Source organism: Perca fluviatilis, chromosome 4 (genome assembly GCF_010015445.1).
Source record: "Perca fluviatilis chromosome 4, GENO_Pfluv_1.0, whole genome shotgun sequence".
NCBI lineage: Eukaryota > Metazoa > Chordata > Actinopteri > Perciformes > Percidae > Perca > Perca fluviatilis.
Window position 1 is genome coordinate 8,303,317 of NC_053115.1, and position 17,752 is coordinate 8,321,068.

The 17,752-nt window shown below is 40.5% G+C and overlaps 1 protein-coding gene across 1 annotated transcript in view; it reads right to left on the bottom strand.

Annotated features, from left to right (window-relative positions):
• The window catches only part of dnah1 (dynein, axonemal, heavy chain 1), a 34,480-nt gene extending 18,579 nt beyond the window's left edge, over positions 1 to 15,901 (bottom strand). Inside the window, exons 1-44 of the mRNA XM_039799200.1 lie at positions 15,801 to 15,901; positions 14,787 to 14,966; positions 14,607 to 14,688; positions 14,288 to 14,462; positions 14,000 to 14,150; positions 13,746 to 13,878; positions 13,511 to 13,657; positions 13,143 to 13,398; positions 12,857 to 13,014; positions 12,540 to 12,751; positions 11,570 to 11,868; positions 10,831 to 10,981; positions 10,473 to 10,666; positions 10,159 to 10,384; positions 9,883 to 10,002; positions 9,705 to 9,787; positions 9,414 to 9,555; positions 8,999 to 9,154; positions 8,645 to 8,843; positions 8,287 to 8,540; positions 7,879 to 8,091; positions 7,630 to 7,794; positions 7,404 to 7,525; positions 6,927 to 7,032; positions 6,646 to 6,825; positions 6,380 to 6,520; positions 5,668 to 5,831; positions 5,420 to 5,533; positions 5,144 to 5,332; positions 4,399 to 4,504; positions 3,989 to 4,102; positions 3,749 to 3,898; positions 3,393 to 3,479; positions 3,075 to 3,261; positions 2,881 to 2,972; positions 2,623 to 2,777; positions 2,356 to 2,533; positions 2,074 to 2,268; positions 1,831 to 1,950; positions 1,175 to 1,333; positions 953 to 1,054; positions 711 to 851; positions 339 to 499; positions 68 to 225 (exon numbers count right to left, since the gene is read on the bottom strand). Of these exons, the coding sequence (XP_039655134.1) occupies positions 68 to 225; positions 339 to 499; positions 711 to 851; positions 953 to 1,054; positions 1,175 to 1,333; positions 1,831 to 1,950; positions 2,074 to 2,268; positions 2,356 to 2,533; positions 2,623 to 2,777; positions 2,881 to 2,972; positions 3,075 to 3,261; positions 3,393 to 3,479; positions 3,749 to 3,898; positions 3,989 to 4,102; positions 4,399 to 4,504; positions 5,144 to 5,332; positions 5,420 to 5,533; positions 5,668 to 5,831; positions 6,380 to 6,520; positions 6,646 to 6,825; positions 6,927 to 7,032; positions 7,404 to 7,525; positions 7,630 to 7,794; positions 7,879 to 8,091; positions 8,287 to 8,540; positions 8,645 to 8,843; positions 8,999 to 9,154; positions 9,414 to 9,555; positions 9,705 to 9,787; positions 9,883 to 10,002; positions 10,159 to 10,384; positions 10,473 to 10,666; positions 10,831 to 10,981; positions 11,570 to 11,868; positions 12,540 to 12,751; positions 12,857 to 13,014; positions 13,143 to 13,398; positions 13,511 to 13,657; positions 13,746 to 13,878; positions 14,000 to 14,150; positions 14,288 to 14,462; positions 14,607 to 14,688; positions 14,787 to 14,963 (6,814 nt within the window). The 5' untranslated portion in view covers positions 14,964 to 14,966; positions 15,801 to 15,901. The remainder of the gene's footprint in view (positions 1 to 67; positions 226 to 338; positions 500 to 710; positions 852 to 952; positions 1,055 to 1,174; positions 1,334 to 1,830; positions 1,951 to 2,073; positions 2,269 to 2,355; positions 2,534 to 2,622; positions 2,778 to 2,880; positions 2,973 to 3,074; positions 3,262 to 3,392; positions 3,480 to 3,748; positions 3,899 to 3,988; positions 4,103 to 4,398; positions 4,505 to 5,143; positions 5,333 to 5,419; positions 5,534 to 5,667; positions 5,832 to 6,379; positions 6,521 to 6,645; positions 6,826 to 6,926; positions 7,033 to 7,403; positions 7,526 to 7,629; positions 7,795 to 7,878; positions 8,092 to 8,286; positions 8,541 to 8,644; positions 8,844 to 8,998; positions 9,155 to 9,413; positions 9,556 to 9,704; positions 9,788 to 9,882; positions 10,003 to 10,158; positions 10,385 to 10,472; positions 10,667 to 10,830; positions 10,982 to 11,569; positions 11,869 to 12,539; positions 12,752 to 12,856; positions 13,015 to 13,142; positions 13,399 to 13,510; positions 13,658 to 13,745; positions 13,879 to 13,999; positions 14,151 to 14,287; positions 14,463 to 14,606; positions 14,689 to 14,786; positions 14,967 to 15,800) is intronic.
• Between the last annotated feature and the right edge of the window lie 1,851 nt (positions 15,902 to 17,752).

Below are 17,752 nucleotides of genomic sequence, written 5' to 3' on the forward strand. Positions count from 1 at the left end.
CATAAAATATCAAAAGCTTAAAGAAATAAAAGGTTGGGGAAAGCAAAAAGGCTTCCAGGATTCTTACCTATCTGTTTCCTGTCATACCAGCCTCCGTGGTCCATCCACTGCCTCAGCAGTTCAATAGGAGGCTGAGCACCGTAAGTCTCCAACAGGGGCATGTTTAGGTCATCAATAAAGAAGATGAAATACTTTCCCATTGGAGGTCCAAACACACCTTTCCGCCTGACACACAGGCACATACATCATTAAAATGGTGGGTCACAAATACGTATATAGTTCGTCGTATTGTAAATAATGTGTAGTTGGATTGACAATGTAAAGTAGAGCAGACATACCGTTTGTCTAGTTTACTGTCAATATAATCTTGAGTCTGGTTGGCTGAGGTGCGGGCAGAAAACATGAGGAAGTGTGTGATGTAATCCGCAGACATGTTTTTCAACAGCTTATCTGAAATGGTCAAGGTCTTTCCTGTGCCAGTTGGCCCAATACAGAGCACCTTGATCACACACACAGGGAAATATAAATATATTCTATTGGTGCCTTTTCAAAGAAATTAAATCATTTAAAGTATTTATTACGAGGTTCTGAATAAGTGCTTCAGGTTAAAAATTCAGTTGATAAGTGATACCATTTTTACCTATTTAAAAAAAAAACATTTACAGTATTTGTAGACATGTGTGAAGCTCAACTACAATTAAAATACTCACAGGTTTCTTATTGGTCAAAAGCATATCCATGAGGAAAGACATTCTCACTGTGTCAGCAGTCGGAACAATGATGTCAGCATAATTTGTCTCTGGGGTGATTACAACACTCTTTGCATATTTCATCCAGCTGACCCACTGGACCTTGGGTACCGGAAGAAAAAGATGATTGAGTAAAAAGCAAAAATGCATTTGATGGTCTTGGCTGCATGAACAATCTGTATGATTATGCACAATCTGTTTACTTTTCTTTCCTCATCTTCATCCTCATCCTCAAAGTTACTTATCCCTGCATCATCAAGCCTGTAGTCATACACCATGGCCTCCTCTGGAAAGCATAACTGGATCTGAAGGACAAATACATTTCTGATTATAAAAATATACCTCTTGCAAGAAATATTCCAGCTGTCAATACAAATCACATTAGAACTATTTTGGTATTGGGATGCCAAAGCGGAGATGCTGACCTTTTCCTCTGCCATCTTGTTCTTGAGCCAGGCACTGAAGCGCTTACAGCTGACTGCATCTCCTGTGGCTCCCACACTCCAAACCAGAGAGAAAAAGAACCAGGGCTCAATCAGCTCCTTCAGACGCTCCAATTTCTTTTGGGGCGGTGGCTTCACATCCTACAAGACAATAAAGGATTCACATTCACATATACAGTACAGAAGGTTTTTCATCAACTTAAAGTTGAACTTCCTGCACATTCATTAACACTGATGTTGTTGTTGTTGTTGTTGTTGTTGTTGTTGTAATGCAGTGAGAATGTAATCGACTGCATGATAGCATGATTGTAGATACATTATTTACTGAAATGTAATAGGTGCAACCCAACACACTCAATCAATGTTTTTCAACAGCAGAGCATCTTCTGTATTGTTTTACCACACTTGCCCATGCAGATGTATATGATGATAATACATTTATTCACAAACATATTGCAGTTTTTAAGATTGCTCACAACCTTACGTTTTAAAGTAGCTTTACTAAATCAGTCAATATTTACCATACAAAGCTGAATCTCTGAAGTGTTCTAAATGCTTCAAACAGCATATTTGCACAGAAATTCATGTATATATTAATTTTAATGGGGGTTAATCAAACAGAGAGAAGCTGCACACACCTCTCTGATTTTGAAGGGATTGAAGAAGCAGTCCATAAGTTTAAGCAGACTACAGGTGAGGTTGCTGTCCAGAGATATGATGACCTCCTTTACTGATGTGCGGACAAATGTGATGGAGTCCTGGGTAAAAGTACAGAAAAATAAAAAAATAAAATAGCAAATTGTTAATATGATCATAGTCTTTCATAATGAAAAGCTTTAAGATTCAGTGCTGGTGTCTCTCAGTTATGTCTCCCCTCCCACCTGCAGGAACCTGGCAAACAGGGAGTTGAGCTGCTCTGTGAACGGTTTCAGGGCTTCGGGGACCTGCTTCAGCCAACACTCTGTAAAAGGGACGAGGCCCAGAATGCTGGGCTCCAGGTAGACCATACCGCAGCGAGACACTGTGGCTGGTGATGCCACCGCCAAGTCTTGCACCTCAAACATCATGGTCATCACCTGCAAGAGGAAAACACAAAACATCTATGCACGTGGGACAGAGGAAAACATGGACAAAAAAATGAAGACCGTGAAACTTAATCTTACATCAGTAAGCTTGATGATTTCCCCAGAGCTAAGGCACAGTTTTTTATTGTCATCCAGAACAGTGTTCATATTCTCAATCCATACAGCATCCACTGGTCCATCAAACATGTACCACTTTTTCTCAAGGTCCATGGATGATGCACCTCCACGGATAACAGATGAGAGGATACCATCTGTCCTATAGGGGTGGAGAAAAAGTGTGTGTGTAGTAGTAGTAGTAGTAGATTTTTTGTTTGTTCTCTAGTTGAGGAACAAAGCATCACTTACCACTCGTGTGTGAGCAAGTCATACTCTCCGTAGAGCTGTCCCATGGTGATAGACTTGGGGTTGAGGACGTATATCTGAACTTCATCATACACACCACCACTCACAGAGGGCTGGCCCTTTAGGGCTGTTATTGCTGCACCTAGTATCTCATAACACTAACACACGCAACAGTTATACTGACATTCAGGATTCTACACTGCAAAACAAGAGAACTGTGAATAAAACCGTAAACAATATCGTGACAGGGAAAAGACTCACCTTGGTTTTACCTGATCCAGAAGGTCCCACCAACATCAGGCCATGTCTCACCACAGTGGTCTCATACAGCTGAATACACTTATTTATATACCCTGCAATCACCACAATAATGTCATCTACTCATCCTAAAAATACAGGTAGCTGGATACCTGCATATCTGAAAACATATTTTCTGTACTTCCAGAAACACTAACCATCCACATCTTTGAGGTTCATCTTGGTGCAGACATTACGCATGGAGTCTTCGAGTGTGCCATAGTTGATTGGCTCCTGTTTTGTCTTAGGGAAAAGATCGGACACAATACCGTTGAAGAGCTTCAGGTCGTCTTGTAAAAACTTTGGTATATTGACATCTTGAATGGCGCGCAGACAGATCAACTCCTGGGAGACAGCAAGATTTTAGAAGAATAAGATATTACAAGGGGACAGGTAGTAGTTCCAACTCCATTCAAAATTTGTGTAATTTTTTCTTATACTTTATCCCCACCGTTAACAAAAGAAACATTTCTAACCTCATTCATGTCAGGATGTTCTCTCTTGAGGTTTCCAGCAGCTGAGATCACAGTCTTCACAGCTCTCATACCAAAGTCATAATGATCCTTCATATAAAATAGAGCAAAAGTCAGCACACCTTCATATCTTTGTTATTCTTAAATGCATACACACATCCGTTAACTATGCAACTACCAGCATGTTTCGTATTCCAATATTTTATAGTCCAATGCTGTAAAATGGAAAGGTTAAAAAAAGTAATGTCCGTCGCAGTATATGCTGCCACTTCAATTTCACATACAACCACTTTCCTATGCAAATAGCATATTTTCTTGGTAGACTGAAATGTCTGATCTCCTCTGAATCCATACATTACCTGAGAGCTGAGCTGTTCAGAGGAGAGCTTGAAAGTGGTGGTGATCTTCAAAGAAAGGACTTTGGCATCACTGAAGCCAAACGAGTACAAGGAGATCTCAGCTATCATGGCATAGTTAGGTACCATCATGGCCACAGGACGAAACAGTGCCTGTAGAAGATGTATAATTGCATTTGTTGAACTTCATCTGCTTATACACAGTGTTATACAGTCATTCAAAATGAAATCATCATTTCAAACCTTGAGGTTGTCAGGCAGTTCAGTGCGTCCAGCGTAACCAGGATTCATAGTGATGAATACAGCACAAGAAGGGACAAGAGGGATCTCCGTCCCCTCAAACACAAACCGCTCTGCCTAAAAACACAATATACACACAATTATCTTAGAGATACATAGACTGCTTCTTTATGTGTGGAATGCAGTGGGGGTAAAAAAAATTATCAAATTCTTTACTTGGATAAAAACAACATATACACTTTGAAACTTCATATTAGGAAAGTACTCAATTAAAAGTAATTACTAAAGCATAACATTTTCCAACATCTTTCTTCTTTTTTGAAATGCAGAAGAAATAAAAGTACACGATATTCACACAAAATGGTACCCTGGTCAAGTACTCTGTGGTGATTTCTAGTGAATCAACCTCTCACCCTTTGCTGCTGGGCCTTTTGTATGGTGGTGATCTGTTGTGCCACCACAGACAGCACTTCCACATCAATACGATTAAACTCATCAAAGCATGCCCAGGCCCCAGAGCTGCAAAAAAGGAAGACAGACATAAATGCAACATGAATGTGATTGATGTAAGATTTGTGATGTATAACAGCAAAACTGACATTCTATCATACTTTAGTAACTAGGGGTGGGAGAAAAAGTCAATTCACATATGTATCGTAATTGTTTTTGTGACGATTTTTAAAATTTATTATTTTTTCACAGAATTTATATTTTTCATTTAATTTATTTCATACCAATGATTGACAATAATGACTAAATATTTTCTGTTTATTTGGTACGCTGACAGCGACTACATCATATCCGTTCCCAGCAAAACAGAGCAAAAGCAGAACATGCAGAAAATCCAAGTTATGTACTTCTTCATGAAAAAGATGTCAGACTGACTGAATGACATGTGACGTGCATTCTTTAAACATTTTTTTTTTTAATTTAGAAATTTCTTATGATATATTGTCTCTAGAGGTGCATTATTCAACTTTTGTTTTTGTTAAAGAAGAAAAATAAAATTGCAATACTCAATACTATCGAATCGCAATACTTCAAGAATCGCAATAAATGAAAATCGCAATACAAATCAAATCGGCACCCATGTATCATGAAAGAATGGAATTGGGACAAAAGCATATCGTCCAAGCACTATTACTAACTGCCACTCACCTGGCCAGTCCTTTAAGAAACTTGCCCATAGCAATGAAGTCAAGCTGATCAGAGCAGTTGAAAACAACTGTTTGGATAGCCAGGGCCTTTCCCAGATCTTTAGTGGTTTCTGTCTTTCCTGTCCCTGCTGGACCTGCAGGAGCCCCTCCAAACTTCAGGTGTAGAGCTCCTGTCAGGGTCAGGTAGCATCTGAAAGAGGCAGGAAGTTGTGTATTAAAAAGAGTATATATGGTATTCAGGAAAAAAAGAGTAGACAACATTAGACTTAACAACTACCTGTCAGTGAGCTGGGTAATGACCAGACGTCCGGAGTTACCAAGGTACTCATATCCATACAAAAACTCAGCATTCACTGCACGGATGTACAAGTCATCCATGGCCCAGTAATATCTACAATCAGTATCAGATCAGTATCAATATTGTGCAGCCACAGTATTGCAGAATGATAGTATACAGTGAACTCCAACATCAGGACTGACCAAACTAAAAAGCAAAAGAAAATAACAACAAAACAAACAGATAACCTGAGCTGGCTGATCCACTCAAAGGCATTGACGCTTGAGACCTCCTGTTCCACCAGTTTGGCTACAACATCCTTAGCATGGACTTCTATGACGATGAGGGCAGACAGCACAGCTCGTTGCATCCTAGACAGACGTCCTCTCACCAGCTGCACCAAGTCACTCAGCTTCAGAAACAAAAAGGGAAAATCTTATGAATGTCAGTATACAGTACACTGTATTGTGCACAATGTACATTGCAAATGTGAGCAATAAATAGTATGTGTATTTTTTCACAAATTGGGCAGGGTTTTTGCTATCATTATAAGGCTTAGGTGCAGCACCCGAGCCGTTTTGGGCAACAACAAAGCCAAATTAATGTAAAATCAATGTGCGCATCAAAACAACATAAATAACTTTCTAGATCTAATGATTGTAGTTGGTCCCTAGTCGACTTTTTTTAGCAAGTTTTATCTTAAAGCTTTATGAGTGTTATTCATTTATTATCTGCTCTAGTGTTTAAAACATTTTAGACACAGATATAGTAATGTAATATAAATATAATAATTAAAAATAATATTTTTTATTGAAAAACGTCACATTTTCTTAAAGGACCCCTAAACCCCCCGCCAATTATGTGCACCTAAATCTTCCACAAACCTAGGGAAAACACTGTTAGGGATATTTAAAGATTTATTTAGTTGGAATATGTGCCAGTCTAATACCAAGTCCACACCTGTTTCTGTAGTTGGGGATAAAGGCGACTGGCCAAGTCTCCCTGCTCCAAGGCCTCAGACACCTCAGCAGTCCAGAAAACCTGACAGCCAGCTATAACCACCTGACCAGGCCACGATAACACCCACTCTGCACGAGGTTGCTGAGGGGTCGGAAGTGCATACACAGATGATACAAAAACTGGACAATTAAAATATGCCTAGAAATTGTATGAAAACGTAATACAAGTTTAGGAAACACATCAAAATGAGAGTCAGGATTGCAGACCTCAGGGTAGACTTTAAGTGACCGGTCAATGTTATCCCTCAACGTGGCCTTCATAGATTTCTCGACTTCCCTGAGCCAGTTCTCCACATTTCCAGTAGGCCACACTGGCAGGTACAGCTTCACCTCCTCCCCTTCTCCAGAATACATATGTGTGATCTCTAGATCTGACTGGAATTGAAGCTGAGAACCAACAGAAATCTCAATCGTATGTGGTATGCATGTTATATTTTCAGTAATATATGAGCGGAGTGATTGAAAAGAAACAACCAGCCAGAACAAACCTGTGCAATGTTCTCAAAGCATTTGCGCAAGTGCGGTTGTACTGCAGTAGGATCTTTAGTCTGGGACAGAATCTCCAGGAGCTCATCATCTGACAGGAAGTAAAACCTACGAACAAATATTCGCAAACAAATATTTTAAGTCTGTGTAATCAACAGTGTGCCATAATTTAGCATGGAAACTCATTTCAGCTCACATATCATTCACATGCATATCATTGTTGAATCAAGTAGCCTTTACTTTTTAAAGATATTTGATCGATTTCCTTTTGGTCTTATAGCTACCCTTATTTTAAACAATCAAAGCAACTGTTTTTTGGCCACTCACTGTTGGTGAGGTTGAGGTATCGTATTAAAAAGTGACATCAATGCATGTCCTCTCCAGGAAAGGGAATGTGTAATTATCATCAAAGATCTGTTATGATCACCATCAGAAATTGAAAGCCAGGGGATTTCCATGTCACTTTCATTGAAGCTTACCTGGGGAAGGAGCTTCGTTTTGTCTCCAAGTATTCAGTAAGTCCCTTCTGCACCTGTTCCAACAGTGTGTTGCACTGTTTCAGCTTGTCCAATAGACGAGCATCTGGACACAGCTCAATCACCTACAACAAACAAAGTAAGCATCATTATTATCTAGCCCTGTGTTGACCTCTGTATAAAAACAAAACCTTTGTCCATTAATATTAAGTGTTGTGGAAGCTCTCACCGTTGGATTAATAAAAGCACTTTTCATGACTCTCCTCCATGTTTGATCCATTTGCTGGTATCTTTTTCCTTCCACAGGCAGCTGCTGAATGATATCATCAGAGCTGAAGATAGGCTCCAAGTAAAGCCAGGAGCGCTGGCACGTCAGCCACTCATCCAGCACATCCTGCAAGCACCAGAAGAGGGCAGACACTGCATCATAATGATACAAGACACAAGACCTTAAGTGTGTGCGTGTGTGCGTATGTACTTGAGTCATTCTCAGCTTGCTCTCCCAGGTGTTGATACGGGCCTCAAAGGTTTTTTTAAAGGGAGAGAAGGACATGCCCTGCGTCATGACAATGTGGTCATCCAGCAACTGCGACGCTTCATCTGGGCTCTTCAAGATGTAGGTGCCTGTCTCTTTATGGGGCAACACATCAAAGACTACTGTTGACCACTCATTTTCCATCTTTTCCAGGGCCTGAGTGAGAGGGTTTGGAAAAAAAGTATCAGCCACCAATTATACATACCAAATATTATTTTACACTCAAGTGCTCCTTCTGTGAAAATTGCATTTAAACCTAAAAAATGTTGTTCATGCAGAGAATAAAATAAGCTGCCCAAATAATGTCCAAACTTTGCTGTATTTAGAATATGACTCCCGTTCAAAAGGTACCTGTTCAATGGTGTACTCTTTCCCAGCAACCTCAGCCACATGAGCTATGTCATCCACGTAGTTCTGTAGGCCAAGCTCCAGGCAGCGGGAGAAGGTCAGGTTGGCTTTAGGCATGACTTTCATCTCAATGCGTTCTGAAAGCATCTCCCAGTGGCGGTTCCTCATCCCCGGGTTCCTCAGGCCCTGAATCAGAGGAATGTAAGGACGGAAGTCCTCAATCTTGTTGCGGATTACAGATGCCACCAACTGGCAGTCTAGTGCCGTGTAAGACAAAGAAAGCAGGCCAAGAAAAGAACACGTCAGACATATTAACAATCACAATTTGTCAAGTTTGAATGGTGATAGATGTGTCACCTACCTGGAATGTCCTTGAACTGCTTAATACATTTGTGCATGGTCTTGTGGGCATCTGTAACATTGCGCTCAAGCTGCTCAGGGTCTATGGAAGACAGTGGGTCATTGAGCCAGCTCTCATGCCAACGTAGCCAATCAGAGGTGGTGGTCCATAGGTCTTTGAAAGGCAGGAAGTCCTTTACCAGCTTCTGCAGCCGATCATACTGTAACACACATTGAGATTTCATTTTCAGAAAAAGCATGACAAATGTATGTTCTTTCCCAGTTTGTTTAACAGTTCAAAACAAGAGGAAATATTCTGGCATCTGGAAAGACTAAACGTATGTAGACATAATTTAATGGATCCTCTTTCACTTACATTAGTGACAGGAACACCAAAAAGACGTTCTCTGGTGTTGTAGGTTTGAGCCATTGTCTGACAGTCCTTAAGTTGCTTGCTTATACGCCTGACCTCGTTGACCACCTCATGGGCATGATCAATGTCTGCATGAGCCGCAAACCCAGCAACCAGCATCTATAAACACAATTGTGGTGATTCATAAAGAACCCTAAATAACATCAAGTACCTTGCGGAACTAACATTTCTAACATTGAAACATAATAGGCTAAGTTCTGAATAGAGTGGATGGATGGAGATTGTTGACGGAGGACCGATCACAAGAAGAATTCTGAAAAAATACAAATCATAAAGGGGGTCTACTTTCAGATGCAGCCAAATGAGGCTGTGAGTTCAGTTGCTGTTGAACAAAAAACAACTAGTTGACTCAGCTGACCTGCAAAGAGTCTAGGTGCTCTTCAAAGTTGTTCTGGTCGACCAGCTGGATCTTATGGAAGCGCTCCTCATCCTCCACATTCTGGACGGCTAGTGCTTCGATCTGGCCAATTATCTTTTGAGGCCACCGAATAGCTGTCCACCTGCAGAGATAAGTAACTACAGCAATCACTCTTAACTCCTCAGGTCCCTCTATTCACTCTAACCACTATAAACCCATCAAATCACTCTTAATCCCACATTAGAAAATGCTAACTTTTTCAAAACATTAGCATGGTGATTTTACACTTACTTTTTTTTAACATCCTCATCTGAAAGACAGTAGCAAAGTTCGTCTAATAGCTCATAGTCTGACAGGGTCTTGCCAATTAGATCCTGTCGTGGACAGATTGAAAAAAAGTTTCAGATTTATTGACAAAGTAACCCTTCATATGACACTTAACAGAAATAGCCAGTTCACACATGTGCACCTTGTAACTCTTGAGCTGTTCTGGGATTTGCTTCGCCAAGTCCCTCTTTTCAGCCAGTTCCTCAATGCTGTTGGGCTTCTCACGTAGCTTTCTACTTATTGTGTTGCACTCTTCACATGCCTACACACACATACAAGATAAAAAACTTTTAATCAAAGTTAAGGTAGGAAAAGGTCACTTTCAAGCTGAAATAAATGTAGGTCCTGTATAAAAGAAAACACCCATACAGTATATACTGTGTAAAGTGTTTTTCTAGCCTCTAAACAAGTGACTTACATTGTCAACCTGCTTGCGTAGCTTCAGAACAATGTGGTCCAGCATTGCACTGGCTAAAGCCTTTTTTTTGTTAGAGAGAGCCTGACGTACCACCTCTACACGGACAAAAAATGGACCAATGACAATGGAGGTGGGCAGAGAGTGCTCGAGCCTTTCCTTGTCTTTAAGAAGTTGTTCCACCTCTTTCTTCACTTCTTGGGATGTCTGTTCTGCATGCATATGAGATCTGGCAGAGAAGATTTAACATAAACATAAATCTGACTGACCTTAAACCTTGTGGGAGAACTTGCATACTTAACTTTAAACAAACTTACTTGAGAAGGGTTTCTATGTCCAAGTTGTGTAGCTCTAAGTATTTCTCATATTCAGCAGCATAAGCCCTGAGAGGTATGGCTGCTTGTATCAGAGCATTGCGGACCTTGCCTCTCAGCTCAGTTACTTTTGGTTCAAACAAATTCACTGACTCGAGCAACGGATCGCCACCGATGAACAAATTCTTCATCACAAACTGGCATGGACAAGAGAGGAATCGTTAAATCACTGTTCCATAGAGTATATTTGTCATTGTCATCATCAATGATAAAGGAACCTATCACGGAACAAGGTTTACATCACATTTCCATTTTTTAATTCAATGCTCAGTGATTCAGGTGATTACAGATTTTATTTTACCTTATCAAGCTGTGGTACATTGTACGTGGCCAGAATGGCGTTATCAAACAGGTTAATGATAGATGTCTCAAAGTTCTCCAATGGAGTGCTGTAATGAACCCCAGTCTGATCCAGAACCAAGTCCACCAGGAACAGAGGGTTCTTTTTTGGCCTAGTTATAGAGAATGGAGTAATATTACCAACACAATACTAAATATTTAGCAATATTTACACTCACCAGGGTTCAACGTTAAGGTTTTTGTTCACTTGTCCGGTTGGGCAGGTGACTTTTTTTTTTTTTACTCGCCCAAAGTCCATTTTTACTGGCCACTATACACTATATATTGTTTTTTCAGGAAAAAACGAAGAAAATATTTTGAAAAAAGCATCAAATGTCGAAACAACTTGATTTTTGATTGGCCAACGGCACATTAAAATCAAATCATTCAACAGGCATTTTGCTGACGAGGGCAAGAGAACAATAACGTCATTTATGATACCATGATGCCCGAACGGGCAAGTTGGTTGTTATATTTACTTGCCCGACGTGGCTTTTTACTTGCCCCGGGCCATCGAGCAACCTTTATTGTTGAACCCTGTTCACGATCAAACACTCCTTAAAACTGAACTGACTATGTAACTGACAAGATATAGGAACAGCATAAGAAAATGTGGATGCATATGAACACAAAAGTGTATTAGGAAGATGTTTATATACATGTAAATATGTGCCCATGTGTGCAAGTGCATGCTATCCTACTTGTAAGGGCTAGTGATAAGGTCGCCCCCCCAGGCCAGGTCAGGAGGACATGTCAGCACACTGTGGCAACTGTTTAAGATCAGCTGAGTCAGGCCGACCAGCGAATCCTGCACAAGGAAGCGCAAGGAGTCCTGCAGGTTAAAGCGCACCACAGCCATCAGTTTGTAAAGCTTGGACATCTTGTATATCTCCCAGCGAGATTCGTCCATGTTGTACGAGCCCTGGCCAATATTCCCCAGATTGGCACGGATGCTGTTGCTCAGTGTGACCATCCATGCCTCTCTAAGAAACAAGCTTATCTGAAGAAAGAGGAAAATATTTTATGCTTTTTTTATTCATTTGAAATTCAGATGTCTTCTTCATCTGCAAGATTTTTCTTTCTGATTATCACAGTTACATCAACCGCAGAAATGTATCCATGGTTACATTTTTAATGAAAGGGACCATAGTACCATAGTAGTTTAACCCTTGTGTTGTCCTTGGGTCGAATTTGACCCGTTTCTCATATCAGAAATATGGGTTTCTTTCAATCAAATTGCCCAAAAATAAACTGGATGCACAGATGTACATTGTATTGTATTGTGTGGAAGCCATACAACATTCTTCCAAGGTAAAATTAATGATTCCTTCCATTGAATTGTGGGTGTTTTATTCAATGTTATAGCATTTGAACTAACTAAACTTTGACATATACTGCGATTGACACGGAAGGACAACAAGTTCATGGTCGACGGGAAGACAAGCACATGGGTTAAAATAAAAGAAGAGTTGTTGCTGTTAATCTTTTACAAATGGTTTGACCACAAATGGGTGAAAAATGCCCTGGCGACCCATTGTCTTAGCATGAGTAGTGCTTAAATCCGCAGTGACGACCAGACAATCAAATAATGCATTCAAATTCTTATTTAAAACAAATGAAAGCTACTTTGAAGTTAAAGCCCAGTATCTGCAGAATGAAAAGCTACAATACCTGAGTATGCATTTGGGACTGGATGACTTCAAACTCGTCCAGTCGCAGTGCTTTGATTGAGGTGACATTGAAAAGCCTCATGGTTGCTACTTTGTTGCTCTCAGACAATATTTCAGATAATGCACGGATCACCTCTGGCTTTGTTAGCAGGGAACGGAAGACAAACGCAGCTTGGGTCTTCTTATAGGCAAAGTGAGGAACTGGAACACACCCTGTACATAGATGAAACAATCTAGTTCTTAATTCTGGGCGATGATACATTCATTAATTTTGACCCCACTGACTCAAACAAATGTATACAAGGCTAACAATCTTACCTTTTTGTGGTACACACTGAGGATCCTTCTGTGGCAGGGTGATGTGTGAAAACTCCTCTGGGTGGCTCCTCACTACTTTGTCAAAGCTCATGCGGTTCATTGTGCACTCAAATTCCAGATTGAGCTCCTTCTCCAGATCCTCTATACACTTTTCCAGACTGCACACATAATATTCCCTTTATTCTCCCTATTAGTTAGTTAACATTTCAACTCAGAGGGTCTATTATAAAACAGATACTGAACAAGGAGACAATGACAGCAGTAATATGACACTGACATTACTCACATTTTCAGCCTGAGTCCAGGGGCTGAAAGGGTGTGTCTTTTGATACGCTGGAAACTGGTGGTATCAAGAGATGGTGTTCCCCTCCAGATGGGCATGCAGTCCACAGACAAGTGGTAGAGAAGCAGAGCTTCTGTGTTCTCCCTCCAGCGCAGGGCAAACTGGATCCGTTCGACAAAGACTCGTGGGTCCTCAGCATTAAATACCAATCTGATCCTGGGTACCCAGAACTTAGGGCCTGCTTGCATGGTATTTACTCCTATGAAAATGAAGTAGATGGAAGGCATGCATGGATGGTGAACAAGACAAACAGAGCCAAAAAGAAATTAGGAGACAATATTGTGTTATTATAGTGAAAAGTAAAAACCAACCAGTAGATTTGCTCCTTTTGGGTTCCTCATTTGTCAATTGACTGTTTTGGTGAACTTTCTGTACCAGGTACTGGCATTTCTTCTTACTATAGTCAAGAACCCCAACTAAATGCCAGTTGTACTCCTGGGAGGAGCTTTTTGGGTCCTCTTCAAAGAGAGAGAAGAGAGTAATCATCAAAGAAGAGAAAATAATGTCTATTTCTGTTTACACTGTATATTTCTGAGGACATTTTACTAGAAGGAATCTTTTCATCTGTAGGCAGCAGGGCTTTTGCAGGAATAGGTTTTCGATAAGGTAATTGTTCAGCATCACCCAGGGCAAGCCAGTCGTCTGGAGTCCGGCAGTCATACTCCTCATTGTCAAATACCTAAAGGAAAAACATGGGGAAGATGAGTGTAGGGTTGTGCTGTGCCCCAAAATATGGAATGTAAACAGTAATTGGTTACGCAAATGCATAGCAGAATAAATTGCAGCAGTAACAGACTCACCTCCAGGGGGAGGTAGTGTGATACAGGATTGTCGGTCATAGTTGCATGCTTATCACTACTGCTCTGATGTCTTGGCATTAGAAGATTGGAGTATATGCCTTTTTCTGCCAGGAGCTGTTCAACATCTAACTTCAAATATTCCCTTCGACGTCTATGAGAAAACAATATAAAACTTTAAAATTAGTCTTAACAACAGGCAGTTAAAATAAACCAATTCATGCAACTAAACCAGCTAATGTACAACAATACAAGGTTCTGTCATACATGGGGCACACAAACACTACATACCTCTCTACCTCTAACTTGTGAGGGATCTGGCCAGGAACAGTTTGATAGGGTATCTGGACCTTGGGTGCATCTCCACCCTTGCAGAAGTAAGAAGTCTGTGATTGCTGTGATGTAGGTCCATGGTTATCCTTTTCAACAATCTTGCACTGGTCAGTTGGAGTTTTGAAGGTTGTAACTAATGAAAACAGTGCAAAGGGATAATGATTTTACACACAGCATACAAAATGTATTTTATAGAAGCATACTATGCTTCTCTTATAAATACATAGCTGCATATCAGCAATAATTACTCAAAATGTCATATAATACAGTATCTAACCTTTTGTTGTTTTGAGAGCACTGAACTCAAAGCTGGATTGGCCCTGTGACCTCTGCTGGATCTCAGGTCCTGCTGTACAAGACTAATCAATAAACAGTTAGTCTTGGTTTTGGTCAGAGCAAAATGGCCTTCACAATGAAATGTCAGAATTTGAAGAGGCATAAGCTAACGTGCTTTTACCTGGAACTTGAATGTAGTGATGATATCTGAGTAGATGCCTTTCTGTTCATTCACAGAAAATGTTCTGATTGGAGGGAGTTTGCACCTGTGACTGAGAGCTGGAGGCTTGGGCTCTGGAGGTTTGCCGGGGGGATGAGGCACCAGGACACCAAAACCAGGCAAATATTTCCTTTCCATCCTCTAGCAGAATGAAAATAATTTATGTGTAAACAATTAAGCTTGGATTTAATCATGTTAGCTTCTTCTAAAATATTCTGGACTGTATTGCCTCAACATGCTTAGTATATGATTGAAACTGGGAACATTATATTCAGGGTTCCACACCTGCTGAAACATTAAATGTAAGGACTTTCCATGCCCAAATTCCTCAAATTCTATTTAATTTATATTCTTGCAAAACTATAAACATTCAAGCACTTTCAATGATGTATGTCTATTTATGCCTTTATGCCTATTTAGAACCTTTAAAGACTTGTTTTCAACCCACAAATTCACAAATTTTTATGAATCAAGTCAAGGATCCGTAGGAAGCATGTAACGTTATGTTTCTGCCCTAGGAGCACCTCACGTAACGTACGGTAAGTTACCTAGCTAGCTAGCTATATTTTGAAAAGGAGAACGGAAAATGAACATCCACCGGCGAAAGGCTTTTGAGCTAACCTTAACAATAGGACAGTTTGTCCGCGTAACGTTACGTTTTAACCGGTTTAACCGACCGCTGCTGCTAAATAACTTTAACGCTAGCTAGCTAGCTAACTAACTAACTAGCTAGCTAACTAGCTAACTAACGAAGCTGCATTCCAAAATACAAGCTATAATTACGTAACGCTAGCTACCTAACGTGTAGTGTTAGCGCTAACAACAGTTACGCAACGTTCAGCTACGAGCGTTTGCGTTAGGCAAATCACGTCTGGATGGGTCCCCACGAAATTAACAAGTAACGTTAGGACACGGGACGTTTGCTAATTTAAATGATGTAAACGACAAAAAACAAGAATTTTAACATAACGTTACCTTATTTTAAATTAAATTGCAAGTTCTGACGCTCCTTTTAAGTATTCTCAGCATAGATATAATATTGGCGAGCTGAACTTTCGAAATCTCAGTTTACTACTGATATGTTGGACGCGGCAACGGTTGTCATGGAGACGAAGACGCGTGGTCACTCCCTACTCAACTGCAGTGAGAGAGTCAGATCAACACGGACATAGAAATACAGTCTTAACGAAGTGTGTTTAGTATTTTTACTTTTGCTGAAATAAAATATCTGAATACTTCTCTCATCACTGGTAAGGGGAAAAAAGCATTGAAGTATAAGAGAGCCATACATGATGAATAAAGTGAATAAAGACAAAGAGAAGTAGTCCAGAGAATGAAGTAATAAAAATGAGTAAAATTGTGAGCCTGTCCCCTGTAGAAACTGCTAGTTTACTCTGGAGCAATCGATTTTTATTGAGCAAGATAATTTCTGATTCAAACCAGTCCCAAATCCTAGTTGTCCTCTAATTTAATCAGCTGAATAAAAGCAGTTTGAATCTGGAAGCAGAAGACAAGTCGTAGCTGGAAAGAAAAAAATATGTAGGCTATTTATAATTTCTTGATATAATGTACATCTTAGACAGTTTGAGCCTCTGGGATATTGGTACTCAAAACTGTGAGTAACCACCACATACATTTCACATGACATACATCACTGTTCTCCACAGGTAAGCAGAACTCTCACATCCCATTCTGTTCCTGGTGAAGATAGTGACGGTAATGGCAGTAATAAACTAATGGAATTTGATTGGAATGCACACTTGCGCAAATTTTCAATCTTTTCCTTTCAAACTGATGACAGCTTGAATTGTGTCCTCAAGGGGGGAAACCCCATTGACCCGTACGATCCCCACACTCCTGGGTCACAAGGGCATCATAACCTTGCCTGTTTCCCATAGCAGATCACAGGCATCATGCACTGCAGCCCCTACTCCTGCCCCTGGCCTCTTTAGTTGAAATCCATCAGAGCAGCCTGAGATTGGGCAGCCAAGCACAAATGAATAGTCTCATGTGTCTAAACCCTCACGTGTCACTTGTGAAGGACCTGCTGCCACGCAGATAGGGATAAATAAGGTAGAGCCGGGAGAGGAGAGGAGAGTCACTGAAGAGTTATAGTGTGGCTAAGATCATGGGGACAAAGGAGTCAGAGGTGACCTACATCACTGTACTAAGCTCTGTGAGAAGATCATGAACACAAATCTTTACAGTGGAGACAAAGAACAAAGGTGAAATAGGCTGACTTGATGTGGATCCTATGGATACTGGAATTCTGTGCCGCGGTCATTACCCAGCATAGGCCTGTTGAAATGTTTAGTAAGAGGAAATGTTTAGCAAAAGGCCTTCCGCTTCATTGGCTTCTTCTCAATAGAGCTCAGTCTCAAAGCAATGACCTCACCCAATGAGGAAGCCTAAACCAAATGAAAGACTTCCCCAAGGGTCTAAATAACCCACATCTAACAATGACATTATCATATCAGAGTGGCCTCAGCATTCAAAGCATCCTGACCACAGCAATTTATTAATCATTAGCACATGCCTAACGGTATTGATTAAATCCAGCCAGAGAGGTTCCAAAGAAAACCTCACAAGAACCACAAGTCTCTGATGAGGTGGTGGTCCTCAAAACATAGTCGCCTACCAATGTTTGGTTGGCAATACTGTAGCCATCTCTGGAGCCAGGAGCCCACCATGGTGATGGGACTTGATTGGACAGATGTGGCCAGCAGCTCTGGGTGAGTGGAACTGATTAAATCCTAACAAGCTTTGTTACAGCTTTGATCCACCCTGTACTTGCCATTTTCTCACTTATTGTTCTAACAGTCCAGCAGCAGATATATGCTGACATGAACGATATGGCTCAAAATCAACCAATGAAGAACATCAATATTAGTCACTTACATAATCACCCAGATGTATTATCCATTGTC